Source organism: Tupaia chinensis, unplaced genomic scaffold (genome assembly GCF_000334495.1).
Source record: "Tupaia chinensis unplaced genomic scaffold, TupChi_1.0 Scaffold000115_1, whole genome shotgun sequence".
NCBI lineage: Eukaryota > Metazoa > Chordata > Mammalia > Scandentia > Tupaiidae > Tupaia > Tupaia belangeri.
The window spans coordinates 599219-610875 of record NW_006159579.1 but is presented as its reverse complement, the minus strand read 5'-3'; the positions used below and the strand labels follow the sequence as shown (position 1 = coordinate 610875).

The 11657-nt window shown below is 47.7% G+C and overlaps 1 protein-coding gene and 1 pseudogene across 1 annotated transcript in view; one reads left to right on the top strand and one right to left on the bottom strand.

The window, feature by feature from the left end:
• Window positions 1–804, bottom strand: part of LOC102472486 (small ubiquitin-related modifier 1 pseudogene) — an 8925-nt pseudogene extending 8121 nt beyond the window's left edge.
• The window catches only part of SNTA1 (syntrophin alpha 1), a gene marked incomplete at its 5' end in the record, with an annotated part of 41866 nt that overhangs the window by 28021 nt on the left and 2188 nt on the right, over window positions 1–11657 (top strand). Inside the window, 4 exon segments of the mRNA XM_014586116.1 lie at window positions 2937–3141; window positions 7900–8107; window positions 8257–8387; window positions 11282–11478. Of these exon segments, the coding sequence (XP_014441602.1) occupies window positions 2937–3141; window positions 7900–8107; window positions 8257–8387; window positions 11282–11478 (741 nt within the window).

Here is an 11657-nt window from a genome sequence, read left to right as displayed (position 1 = left end):
CGTAACTTTTATAAAGGAGAGAGAGGGCACTATGAAGGGAGCTGAGGCATCAGCCCAATGAAACAAACGATAGCCAGTAATGAGCACTAGGATTCAAATTACCTGATGTTTAAAAGAGATGGGGAGCCAGTTTTCAACTCCATTTTGAACACCACATTACAAAGGAACTATTTTTTTTTGGAGAGGTTTTCGCTGTAGGGCGCATGCGCTCGCCAGACAGACAGAGAGAGACATAGAGACAGGAAGCGAGAAATCACCCCCCAGAGGGGATGGTCATGCCGCAATCCCTTCCCCTCCATTCTCCTCTTGGGATCTTGGGCATGCATGCACACATGCCCGGCGTGAGTTTTAAGCCACCAGGTCCGGGACACGAACCGCGGTTGACTAAGTGGGAGTCCAGCGACATAGCCATTACGTTAACTGCTGGTTCCCCAAAAGAACTATTTTTAAAAATAAAAAAGAATTGAGAGAAAAGAAAAAATATTAAAAAGAAAAGCTAAACCATTGAATGACAACAACCCCCCCCCCTCGGTTTGTTCCTGATAAACTTCAATCCCATCCTCTTCCATTCCCAGTTCTTTTGGAGTATGATTATCAGCAATTCTCTCTTCAAAGAGAAACCTGAGTGAATTCGTTGGAACTCCCTGTCTTTGACAGTATGATTCTTTGAGTTTCTTGAGGTGTATTGTCATTTTCACTTTGAAGTGAATCTCACTGCTGTCCAATGACTTTGAGTTTAATGTATTCTCCTTCCTTCTTATCCCCCAAGTCCTCAGGTGAGGGGTTTGGCTCCTGGTCAGACATGGTGGTGGTGGCTTCACCCGGCGGGTGGTGGGGGGTGTTTGTCTCCGCACAGCAGCTGCCTCGGGCAGGCAGAAGCTTGCTCGGGGTTTATAAATCTATCTCTCTAAATAAATAATTCTTTAAAACAAAACACATGTCAAGTATTTACTGTCTTAGTCCTGGCCAGCTCAGTACCTGGCACATAGCAGGTGCTCAAGTGAGCTGACTTGTCCCTGAAAATAAATAATTCTTTAAAACAAAACACATGTCTGAATCCTGGCCAGCTCAGTACCTGGCACATAGCAGGTGCTCAAGTGAGCTGACTTGTCCCTGAATCTTGCTACTCCAATTAAACTCTTCCTAGATAACCATTATCATGTTGCTTTTTGGTTCTAGCTGCCATTGCTAATGAGATCTTCCTTTTCTAGAATGGCATAGAATGCCGGTCCTCATGCTAAGTCCCAATTAAGACTCTTGTAGTTGCAAATATTGGATCCTCAGTTGGGATTGCAGCCCTACTTTCTGAAAGACAAGTATAAGAAACTAGAACGCTAGCAGGTGCCCTGCATACTCTCCCTCTGCCTTTCAGCTTGCACCTCTACCGATCTTGTTCTACAGACCAGCATTCTTCCCTTCTTTGTCCTCACAACAAAATGTGATTGCTCCTATTGCATTCAAGCTTGTTTCTTTTCTTTTTCATTGAGGCACTCATTTTATTTGTATGTGTATATTACATCCTTAGAAAAATAATTCTAGGATTTTCCCTCCTGTATGTTTCTGTCTTGCTTTTTCCTTTTTGAGAGGTTTTTGCTATAGGGCATGTGTGCTTGCCAGAGAGACAGAGAGGGACAGAGAGATAGAAAGCAAGAAATTACCCCTTGGAGAGATGGCCATGCTGTAATCCCTTCTCCTTCATTCTCCTCTTGGGATTTTGGGCATGCATGCAAATGTGGTGTGTTTTAAGCCGCCAGGTCCAGGACTTGAACTGCAATTGACTATGTGGAAGTCCACTGACATAACCATTATGGCAACTATTAGTCCCTGTCCCTTTCTTTAATGGGCAGAATGTTGTATCTGGACACATCTATCTGCTCTCATTCTATTGGCCAAACTTGGTCACATGGGCAATTATAGCTGCAAGGGAGCATGGAAAATGAAATCTTGTTTTATTTGTTTTTTGGAGAGGTTTTTGCTATAGGGTGTGAGTGCTCTTTAGAGAGAAAGAGAGACAGCGAAAAATCACCTCCCGGGGGGCGGGGATGGCCATATCACATTCCCTTCTCCTCCATTCTCTTCTTGGGATCTTGGGCACACATGCACACACGCCTGGCACGAGTTTAAACCATTGGGCCTGGGACTCAAACTGTGGTTGACTACATGGGAGTCCAGTGACATAGCCATTACACCAACTGCTGGTCCCGAAATCTTTTTTTTTTTTTTTTTTTAAGAATTATTTTATTTAACTTCGTTAATTTATTTATTTGAATTTGACCAGAGAGAAACAGAGTGATCAAGTGTGAGAGAGAGAGAAAGTGAGAAAGCAAGCTGCCAGGTCCGGGACTCCAACCATGGTCAGCCATGTGGGAGTCCAGTGCCCTTAACTACCATGCTACCTGCTGGGCCCCTGGAAAATGAAATCTTTAGCAGAGAGGCTATCACTGTGTTGGGGGACAATTAGCAGTCTCTGCTACAGGACTACCTAATGCAATATTTCCTTTTTGCAGGTGAGAAGAATGAGGAGTTAGACATAATAATGAGACAGTGGCAGAGTAGTCACATGACCTAGGGCCATTTCACTGCCTCGCTGCAACTGTTGTCTGTTCCCTTTAAGCAGCCATTCTCCAAATCCAGACCCTTCCATGTAATTGGCTAGAACTTAGTCATATGGTCATGCCTTGCTGCAAAGGAATCTGGGAAATGTAGTCTTTTTTTTAAAATCTAGGTGCCCATGTGTCTGTAAGGTAGAGGGAACGTGAGCAGGCACTCAGTGGCAGGCATCCAGTATCTTCTACCCCACTGCCCTGTCAGAGACTTTATCCTAGAGGAATACAGTGATGCTGGACATAAAGTCGCAATGAATTAGTGACAGTTGTGGGGTGTGCTGCATGGGAGCCAATCTCATAATGCTAACTGCTGACCTCTCTCCTGACCAGTCAAGTACATGAAGGAGGTCTCACCGTATTTCAAGAACTCTGCTGGTGGGACCTCGGTTGGCTGGGACTCACCTCCTGCCTCACCCCTTCAGCGACAACCTTCCTCCCCTGGTCCCCCACCCCGGGATCTCAGTGAGGCTAAACATGTGTCTTTGAAGATGGCATATGTCTCAAGGAGGTGCACCCCCACTGACCCGGAGCCCAGGTAAGGTTGGGGTGGGGGGAATTCAGATAGCCAGATGCCCTGGTATTAGATGGTGAAGCCAAAGGAGAGAAACCCTGTGTGTTGCATAAGTGATAAGCACAAGCCAGTGCCTAGTAGGTGCCAAGGAATTGTCTGAATGGCTATGTGAGTGAAGTTATGGGATGATGGTGTGTTCTGCTTCTTGGGCAGTTCACGTCTTGGGAAGGACTTAGTCTGTGGAGGAGCCCTTGGTTCCAGTCTTGGTCTTCCTAGTCCAGGAATTAGTCCCTTTTTCTCACTGACCTTTATATTCTCCATTGAGAAACCAGGAGGTTAGACTCAGTGATCCCCCAGGTCTATGCCAACTCTGCTGAGGCTCTGAGATACCCAGGAACATTCATAAGGGCCACAGGTTACTCTCTTTCACATCTGAGTAGCTTTTAATAGCTCACTGACAATATGGTTGATACTAGCCAACATTCACTGAGAGCTTACTGTATACCCAACGCTGTCAAGTGCTTCCTATGCACGATTTCACCTGACCATATGAGCAAAATCCTGTTATTTTACCCTCATTTTATAGATGAGGACAGAGAGGAAGTAACCTGCCCATGCTTACACAGGAAGGGTGGCACTTGCCTTGTTCCAGTAGCTCTCTCTGCTGTAGATGATGCAGGGTGTCTGAGTGATAGTGGTAGGTGAATGAAGAATAGTAATGCATCTCTCTCTTTCTCTTTTAGTTTTTGCTGTAGGGCACATGCACTTGCCAGAAAGAAAGTAAAAAAATCACCCTTCAGGGGGATGGCCACTCTGTAGTCCCTTCTCCTTGGTTCTCTTGGGATTTTGGGCGTGCCTATACAAGTGTCCAGTGTGATTTTTCAAGCTGATGGGTCTGGGATTTGAACTACAGAGCTGGCCATATGGGATCTAGCTGTCTTAACCTTAATGCCACCTGCTGACCTAGTCATGCATCTCTTAACGACAGAGAAACATTCTGGGAAGAGTGTCATTCGTTAGTGATTTTTGTCATTGTGCCACCATAGAGTACACTTATACAAACCTAGATTGTGCAGCTTACCACGCACCTAGGTTATATGGTATAGCCATTGTAACCGTATGGGGCCACTGTCGTGTGTATGGTCTGTTGTTAACCAAGACATCATTGTGCAATGTATGACTGTGAATGTTGGTCAAGTGGGGTAGGCAGTGTTGGGGGTGGTGTGTATATGGGATATACATAAAAAGCTTGTGCTGTGGGTTCTAGTTACAGCCTAGGTTCAAGGCCAAGTGGTACTCTACATTGCCTAGGAGGACAAAGTTAATGCCCAGTATTCAAATCTCTTGGTACCACCTGATGCCTCATCCCCTGCCTGCCCCCATGAGAGTGATTCACAGGTCACTTACAGGTGCACCGCTGAAAGGGCTCTTTATGTCAGGTGAGGGTGAGGTGCTATAAGTTCTTCCTGGAAGTCATGGGACCTTCAGTTTGCAGTTTCATTCCAGACATTACTGAAAGTGTGTGTGTATGTATGTTTCTATATGTGTACTTATGTAGATGTCATGTAAGTGCAAGTATTTGTATGAGTATTTGCCTGTTTATGAGTGTAGATCTGTACATTTATGTTTGTATATTAATATTTACATGTGTAGTGAATGTATGTATATATGTGTGTGAACATGTGTATGCATGTGTAACTGTATGTTTAACCTGAATATAACTTGGGTTCCATGTGGTTCATCAGCACAGAATATCCTAGTCTGGCAATGAAAACTCTATCAAACTTTTACTCAATATTAGATTGCATTGGGCTGCAATGGCTTAAATAAATGAGTTTATTTTCCCACATGTTTAAAAAGAAGTCTAGAGGTCAGCTATTCAGGCTGATGTATCTGCTCAAGGATACCATTAAGGAACTTGGCTTCTAGCTTCTTCCTCTGCCATTTTTGTTTTTATTTTTTAATTTATTTTTATTAATATTTTCCTCTTATTCTTGACGTAGCACATGAGAGAGAGAGAGAGGGAGACATGAGTAACTTCCACAGGGCCTAGTCTCACTGCAGTCCTCTTCATCTAGTCCTTCCGCCCCTCAGATCTTGGACACTCATACACATGCCCAGTGTGTTTCAGGCTGACCAGGCTGGGGATGCAAACTGTGGTTATTCTGTAGGCTCTGGCACCTCTTGAGCAGTGTATTACTGCTGTGCCATGAAGCCAGTTCCTCTGCCATTTTCATTGTGGATTTTCTTCTTCATGGAGGTATGATGGTAGCTGTGCCTCTAAGCATTGTCTCCATATTTCAAACAGGATTTGGGCAAAAGGTACAGACTTTTCTTTTGGCACTTTGGCTATCTACTGCTGTATAACAAGACATCCTAAAACCTAGTGACTTTAACAATTTAGACATAGCCTCTCGTTGATGGTTAAGGGAAGCCAGATCCCATGTGGCTGATTGATCTGACTCCTGGTCCTGGTGGCTTGAAAAACACTCCAGGTGAATGTGCATGTGTGCCCCAAATCCAGACCAGATGGAGAAATGGATAAGAAGGATTGTGGTATGATCATGCTCTACTGGGGGAGAGTGATTCTCTTTCTTCCTCTTTCTGTGTCTCTGGAAAGTACACATGCCCTTTGACAACTGAAAATAAGAGAGAGAGAGAGAGAGAGAGAGAGAGAGAGAGAGAGAGAGAGAGAGAGAGAGAGAGAGAGAGAGAGAGAGAGAGAGAGAGAGATTGAGAATTTATGGGCCAAACATGTTCAATGTTGGTTAATGTGGCTGGATCCCACTTGGTTGACTGTGGGTTTGAGTCTTGGACTCGAAGGCTTGAAAAACATGCCAGGCATGTGTATGTGCATGCCCAAGATCCCTAGAGGAAACTAGAGGAGAAGGGATTGTAGTGTAGCCATTCCCCCCAGGGAGGTGATTTGTCACTTTCTTTCTCTCTCCTTCTCTGTCTCTCTGGCAAGTGTTCATGCCCTATAGCAAACTGAAAAAGAAAGAAAGAAAGAGAAAGAAAGAAAGGAAGAAAGAGGGAGGGAGGGAGGGAGGAAGGAAGGAAGGAAGGAAGGAGACAGCAATTCATTATTTCTCATTCTTATATAATCTTGGCTGACTCAACTGGCCACTTCTGCTCTAGATGGTCTCTGCTGGGGCTGGAAGTCCAAGGTGGCTACTTCGCCCCCATGTCTGGTACCTTGGCTGGGATGGTTGGAACAGCTAAGGGCATTTCTTTTTCTACATAGCCTCTCCACATGGACAGCTTGTGCTTTCTCACAGCATGGTGGTCTCAGGGTACCTGGACTTCTTGTATGGTGGCTTGGAAATGCCAGAATATCACTTTTGCTACATTTTTTTTTGTTAAACCAAATTGCAAAGTCAATGGGAAGAGAAATGAACATCACCTCTTACTGGGAGAAAATGACTACAGGGTGGGAGGGATTTGGCAGAGGCCATGTTTGGAGACTGACTACCACACCCAGGAAAGATATACTTTCATTTGGGAAGGGACACGCTATCCAGGGACTTCTTTATCTCATTGGTCAGAAATAGGTCTCAGCCAGTCCTAGCTGCAAGGGAGGCTGGGAATTCAAGTATTTTGCTCTCCAGTTCTGTCATAGAGGAAGGCAGAGGTGCAAGAGTGTGGAAGTGGGTGTTGTGTGAACCATTGTCCATTTTTTTACCCCATTCCATCTGGCACAGAAATGCCAAAGGGGGCGATCTTCTAAATGCCCTATGGAGCATTTGGGAAATCCTCTTCCTGTACCAACTCCCGTTGGTTCCATCCTCAAAATCTTCCTTCACTCTTGCCTCATGTTTTACCTCCTTTCTTCTCCCTGTTCCTAGTCCCCAGCAATTTTTAAAAAAAATAGAATTATTTTATTTTATTTTATTTTAATTTGACCAGAGAGGAGCAGAGAGACAGAGAGAGAAAAAGTGAGAAACCAAGCCACCAGGTCTGGGACTTTGAACCGTGGTTGGCCATGTGGGAGTCCAGCACCCTTAACTACCATGCCACATGCCAGCACCCCCAGTTCTTTTTTAATTTAATTTAATTTTTATTTAAAACATTTTTAAAGAATTATTTTATTTAGCTTCCTTGCTTGCTTTCTTTCTTTCTTTCTTTCTTTCTTTCTTTCTTTCTTTCTTTCTTTCTTTCTTTCTTTCTTTCTTTCTTTCTTACCAGAGAGGGACAGAGTGAGAGAAAGCAAGAGAGTGAGAGAGAGAGGGAAAGTGAGAAAGCCAGCCACCATTTCCAGTACTCGAACCACTGTCGGCCATGTGGGAGTCCAGCACCTTTAACCAGCATGCCACCTGCACCCACCCCCAGCTCTTTATTATGTAGGTCAGCCTGACCTCTCAAGCTTCTTTCTTTTCTTTTCTTTTCTTTTTTTTCCCCTGGTAGTGAGTTGCTTTGGTTCTGGGCAATGAGGAGAACCTGAGAGCTGACCAAGCAAGCATGAGAATCCCTCTTAGAAACCTGGAGAAAAGGACAAGGTTATACAATTTTCACACAGCAATAATTCAGGCCCCATACATGTTTGAGCGTGTGTGTATTTGTGTGTCTGTGCATAGATATGTCATAGTCTCTTGTCCCTAGATCCCATGAGGCCACAAGAGTTGTGGCTGAAGCCGCAGCAGCAATGGTCCTCCTGGTTCCCTCCTGGACATCCCTTGTAGTTTCCTGGTTAGGTGGTCAGAGGGCTTCCTTGGGTCAGATTTCTGGGTTGGGCAGCTGCAGCTCAGTGGACAGGCCCTCCCTTCCACCCATTTGTGTCCGCAGGTATCTGGAGATCTGCTCAGCCGACGGCCAAGACCCCCTGCTCCTGAGGGCCAAGGATGAGGCTAGTGCGAGGTCGTGGGCAGGTGCCATCCAAGCCCAGATCACCGCGTTGATGCCCTGGGTCAAGGACGAGCTTCAGGCATTGCTGGCGGCCACCAGCCCAGCTGGAAGCCAGGACGTCAAGCAGATCGGCTGGCTGACCGAGCAGGTGTCTGCTGGCCCCTGGTCTTATCCCTCTCTCTATCCCATCCTTGGAGCTCTCCTTGTTCCCAGTCCTTCCCCTTATCATCTCACCCTACCCTGGCCCTCTGACCTTTCCCCTTCCTACCTCTCCTCACTGCCGCTTTGCCCCTGCAGCTGCCCAGTGGGGGCACGGCCCCCACCCTGGCCCTGCTGACTGAAAAGGAGCTGCTCCTCTACTCTTGTCTCCCCCAGACCCGCGAGGCCCTGAGCCGGCCGACTCGTACTGCCCCACTCATCGCCACCAGGTATCCATGGGCAGGGGCAGCATGTCTCGCCCAGAGCTTGTGGCAGATGCTCTGGATGGGCCCCGGAAGCTAGGACCTCCAGCCTGTTCTGCCTCGAGTTATTCCCCAGGTGATCTTGAAGCAAGTCTCCACCCTATCCAGGCCTCCTTCTTCAGGGTTTGGAACAGAAGGATGTGCAGGCTTACCTGTCATTCATTCGTTGACACCTATGCCTTGTACTGACTGGTTGTGGGGACATGGAACTGACTCTGACAGACTCTCCCCTCTGGAGAACCTGGCTGGTAGGAGAAATAGACCCAGGAATGGCCATTATAGTGCATGGTTGTAGGAGACAGTTATGCCTGGGTTGGTTCGGGAAGGGTCCAGGGAAAAGGTGACATTTGAGTTGGACTTTGATGAGTGAGCAGAAGCTTGCTATTTAAGGATGGTTGGAAGAGTATCTCATACAGAGAGACCATGGTGAAAGGTACAAGGCATGAAGGGTGATAGTGTGTCTTCAGAGCGATGAGCGTGCTAGAACCAGTTTGTAGACTCCATGCAGAGAATGGAGAGAAGTGAGACAGGGCGATGGCTGGGCCTGATCTCACAGAACTTCTGTTAGGGAATGCTGGCTTATTTTAAGAGCTGTGGCAGTATCTAAGGGTTTAAGGCACAATTCACGTTGCGTTTTAAAAGAATCCCTGTGGCTGTCACGTGGACTGTCACTGGAGAGGGCAGAAGGGAAGCTGGGAGGGTGCTGCAGGCTTGCAGGAGGGGGTTGGGGGTGGGGTGGAGGTGGGTGGAGGCAGCAGATGGAGAAGGAAGGCGGCATTTGCATTGGAAAATACTTGGGTGGTAAAATTAACAGGGCTTAGTGCTTGCCAGATGGGTTGGGTGAAGGAGGTGTCCTGGATAACAGATGTTGGTGAGAGGTTTGGATCTGGTGTCTGGGTGTGTGTGGGGGGGGTGGTAGTACAAAAGAGGCCCTGAGCCGGCCGACTCGTACTGCCCCACTCATCGCCACCAGGTATCCATGGGCAGGGGCAGCATGTCTCGCCCAGAGCTTGTGGCAGATGCTCTGGATGGGCCCCGGAAGCTAGGACCTCTAGCCTGTTCTGCCTCAAGTTATTCCCCAGGTGATCTTGAAGCAAGTCTCCACCCTATCCAGGCCTCCTTCTTCAGGGTTTGGAACAGAAGGATGTGCAGGCTTACCTGTCATTCATTCGTTGACACCTATGCCTTGTACTGACTGGTTGTGGGGACATGGAACTGACTCTGACAGACTCTCCCCTCTGGAGAACCTGGCTGGTAGGAGAAATAGACCCAGGAATGGCCATTATAGTGCATGGTTGTAGGAGACAGTTATGCCTGGGTTGGTTCGGGAAGGGTCCAGGGAAAAGGTGACATTTGAGTTGGACTTTGATGAGTGAGCAGAAGCTTGCTATTTAAGGATGGTTGGAAGAGTATCTCATACAGAGAGACCATGGTGAAAGGTACAAGGCATGAAGGGTGATAGTGTGTCTTCAGAGCGATGAGCGTGCTAGAACCAGTTTGTAGACTCCATGCAGAGAATGGAGAGAAGTGAGACAGGGCGATGGCTGGGCCTGATCTCACAGAACTTCTGTTAGGGAATGCTGGCTTATTTTAAGAGCTGTGGCAGTATCTAAGGGTTTAAGGCACAATTCACGTTGCGTTTTAAAAGAATCCCTGTGGCTGTCACGTGGACTGTCACTGGAGAGGGCAGAAGGGAAGCTGGGAGGGTGCTGCAGGCTTGCAGGAGGGGGTTGGGGGGTGGGGTGGAGGTGGGTGGAGGCAGCAGATGGAGAAGGAAGGCGGCATTTGCATTGGAAAATACTTGGGTGGTAAAATTAACAGGGCTTAGTGCTTGCCAGATGGGTTGGGTGAAGGAGGTGTCCTGGATAACAGATGTTGGTGAGAGGTTTGGATCTGGTGTCTGGGTGTGTGTGGGGGGGGTGGTAGTACAAAATGAGGAGGCTGAAGTCAAGCCCAAAGTGCATGGGGGATGGATAGGGAGTTTGCATGGCAAGTTTGTGCACTCATGGTTCGGTAGCTCAGGGCTGGGAAGTGGGAGACCTGGTATCAGCAGTGGCTTCAGGGGGAAACTGAGGCTACAGGAAAGAGAGTGGGTGGAGTGAGGAGCAAAAAGGGTTGATGGCTAGGACTCTGAGGTCTGCTGTCCAGAGAGGGGCAGTGAGCTTCCCAAGGTCACATAGCAAGTTGAGAGTTGAGCTGCAGTGTCTGGGGCCTTGGTCACCCATATCTCCTAATCTTGGGCTGAGCTTTGGCCCACGTGCCAGGAACCTTCTGGGAACTGGGGATAAGTAGGTCACAGTTGCCCACCTATTCAAGTGACTCATTAATTCAGACAGCAAGTATTTATTGAGCACCTACTATGTATCCGGTATGGTTTTTGTTACTGGGAATACAGTGTTGAACAAAACAGATTTCTACCCTAGGTGACATTCTAATGAAAAGTAAAAGAAAAAGAAAAACAAAAACAAACCACCAACAAATAAATAAAAGGTATCATTTCTGGTATCATGATGAAAAGTAAGGCTCGCGAGTGACAAACGGTGTTTTAGGCAGGGAAGTCAGAGAAGGCTTTTCAAAGGCGACATTGGAGCAAAGATCTGAAGGAAGCAAGGGGTGAGCTGTGCAGGAAGAGTGTGTAGGCAGAGGGATCCGCATGTGCAAAGGAGGACATGTACGTGAGGACCCCTGTGACCTCACAAGGAGTGAGGGGAAGGGAGGCAGGGGATGCCCCTGCTGAGTCAATCACCACTTGCCTGCAAATCCTGTCCCCTAGTAAGTGGTGATGGATTCACAGGTACCTTCCCAAGTCACTGCCTGCTTCACCTGCAACCTCATGCTTAGCCCTCTGTCCCCCACCCCAGACTGGTGCACTCAGGCCCCTCCAAGGGCTCGGTGCCTTACGACACGGAGCTCTCTTTTGCCCTGCGCACGGGCACGCGCCACGGCGTGGACACTCACTTGTTCAGCGTGGAGTCACCGCAGGAGTTGGCTGCCTGGACCCGCCAGCTGGTGGATGGCTGTCACCGGGCCGCTGAGGGTGTACAGGAGGTGTCTACAGGTGGGTGGATCCGGGGTAACTCTCAGGTAATGAACCTCTTATCCACAGAGGCAGTCAGGCTTCCTTCTGTGGGGTGCTTTGAGGGGAGGGTTAGAGAGGGGTTTGGGCTTGGCGAGGGCTGTTTTGGATGTGTAGGTGCCCTGGTAGCTGGTGACACTCTTTACCCTGGGATCTTTCTT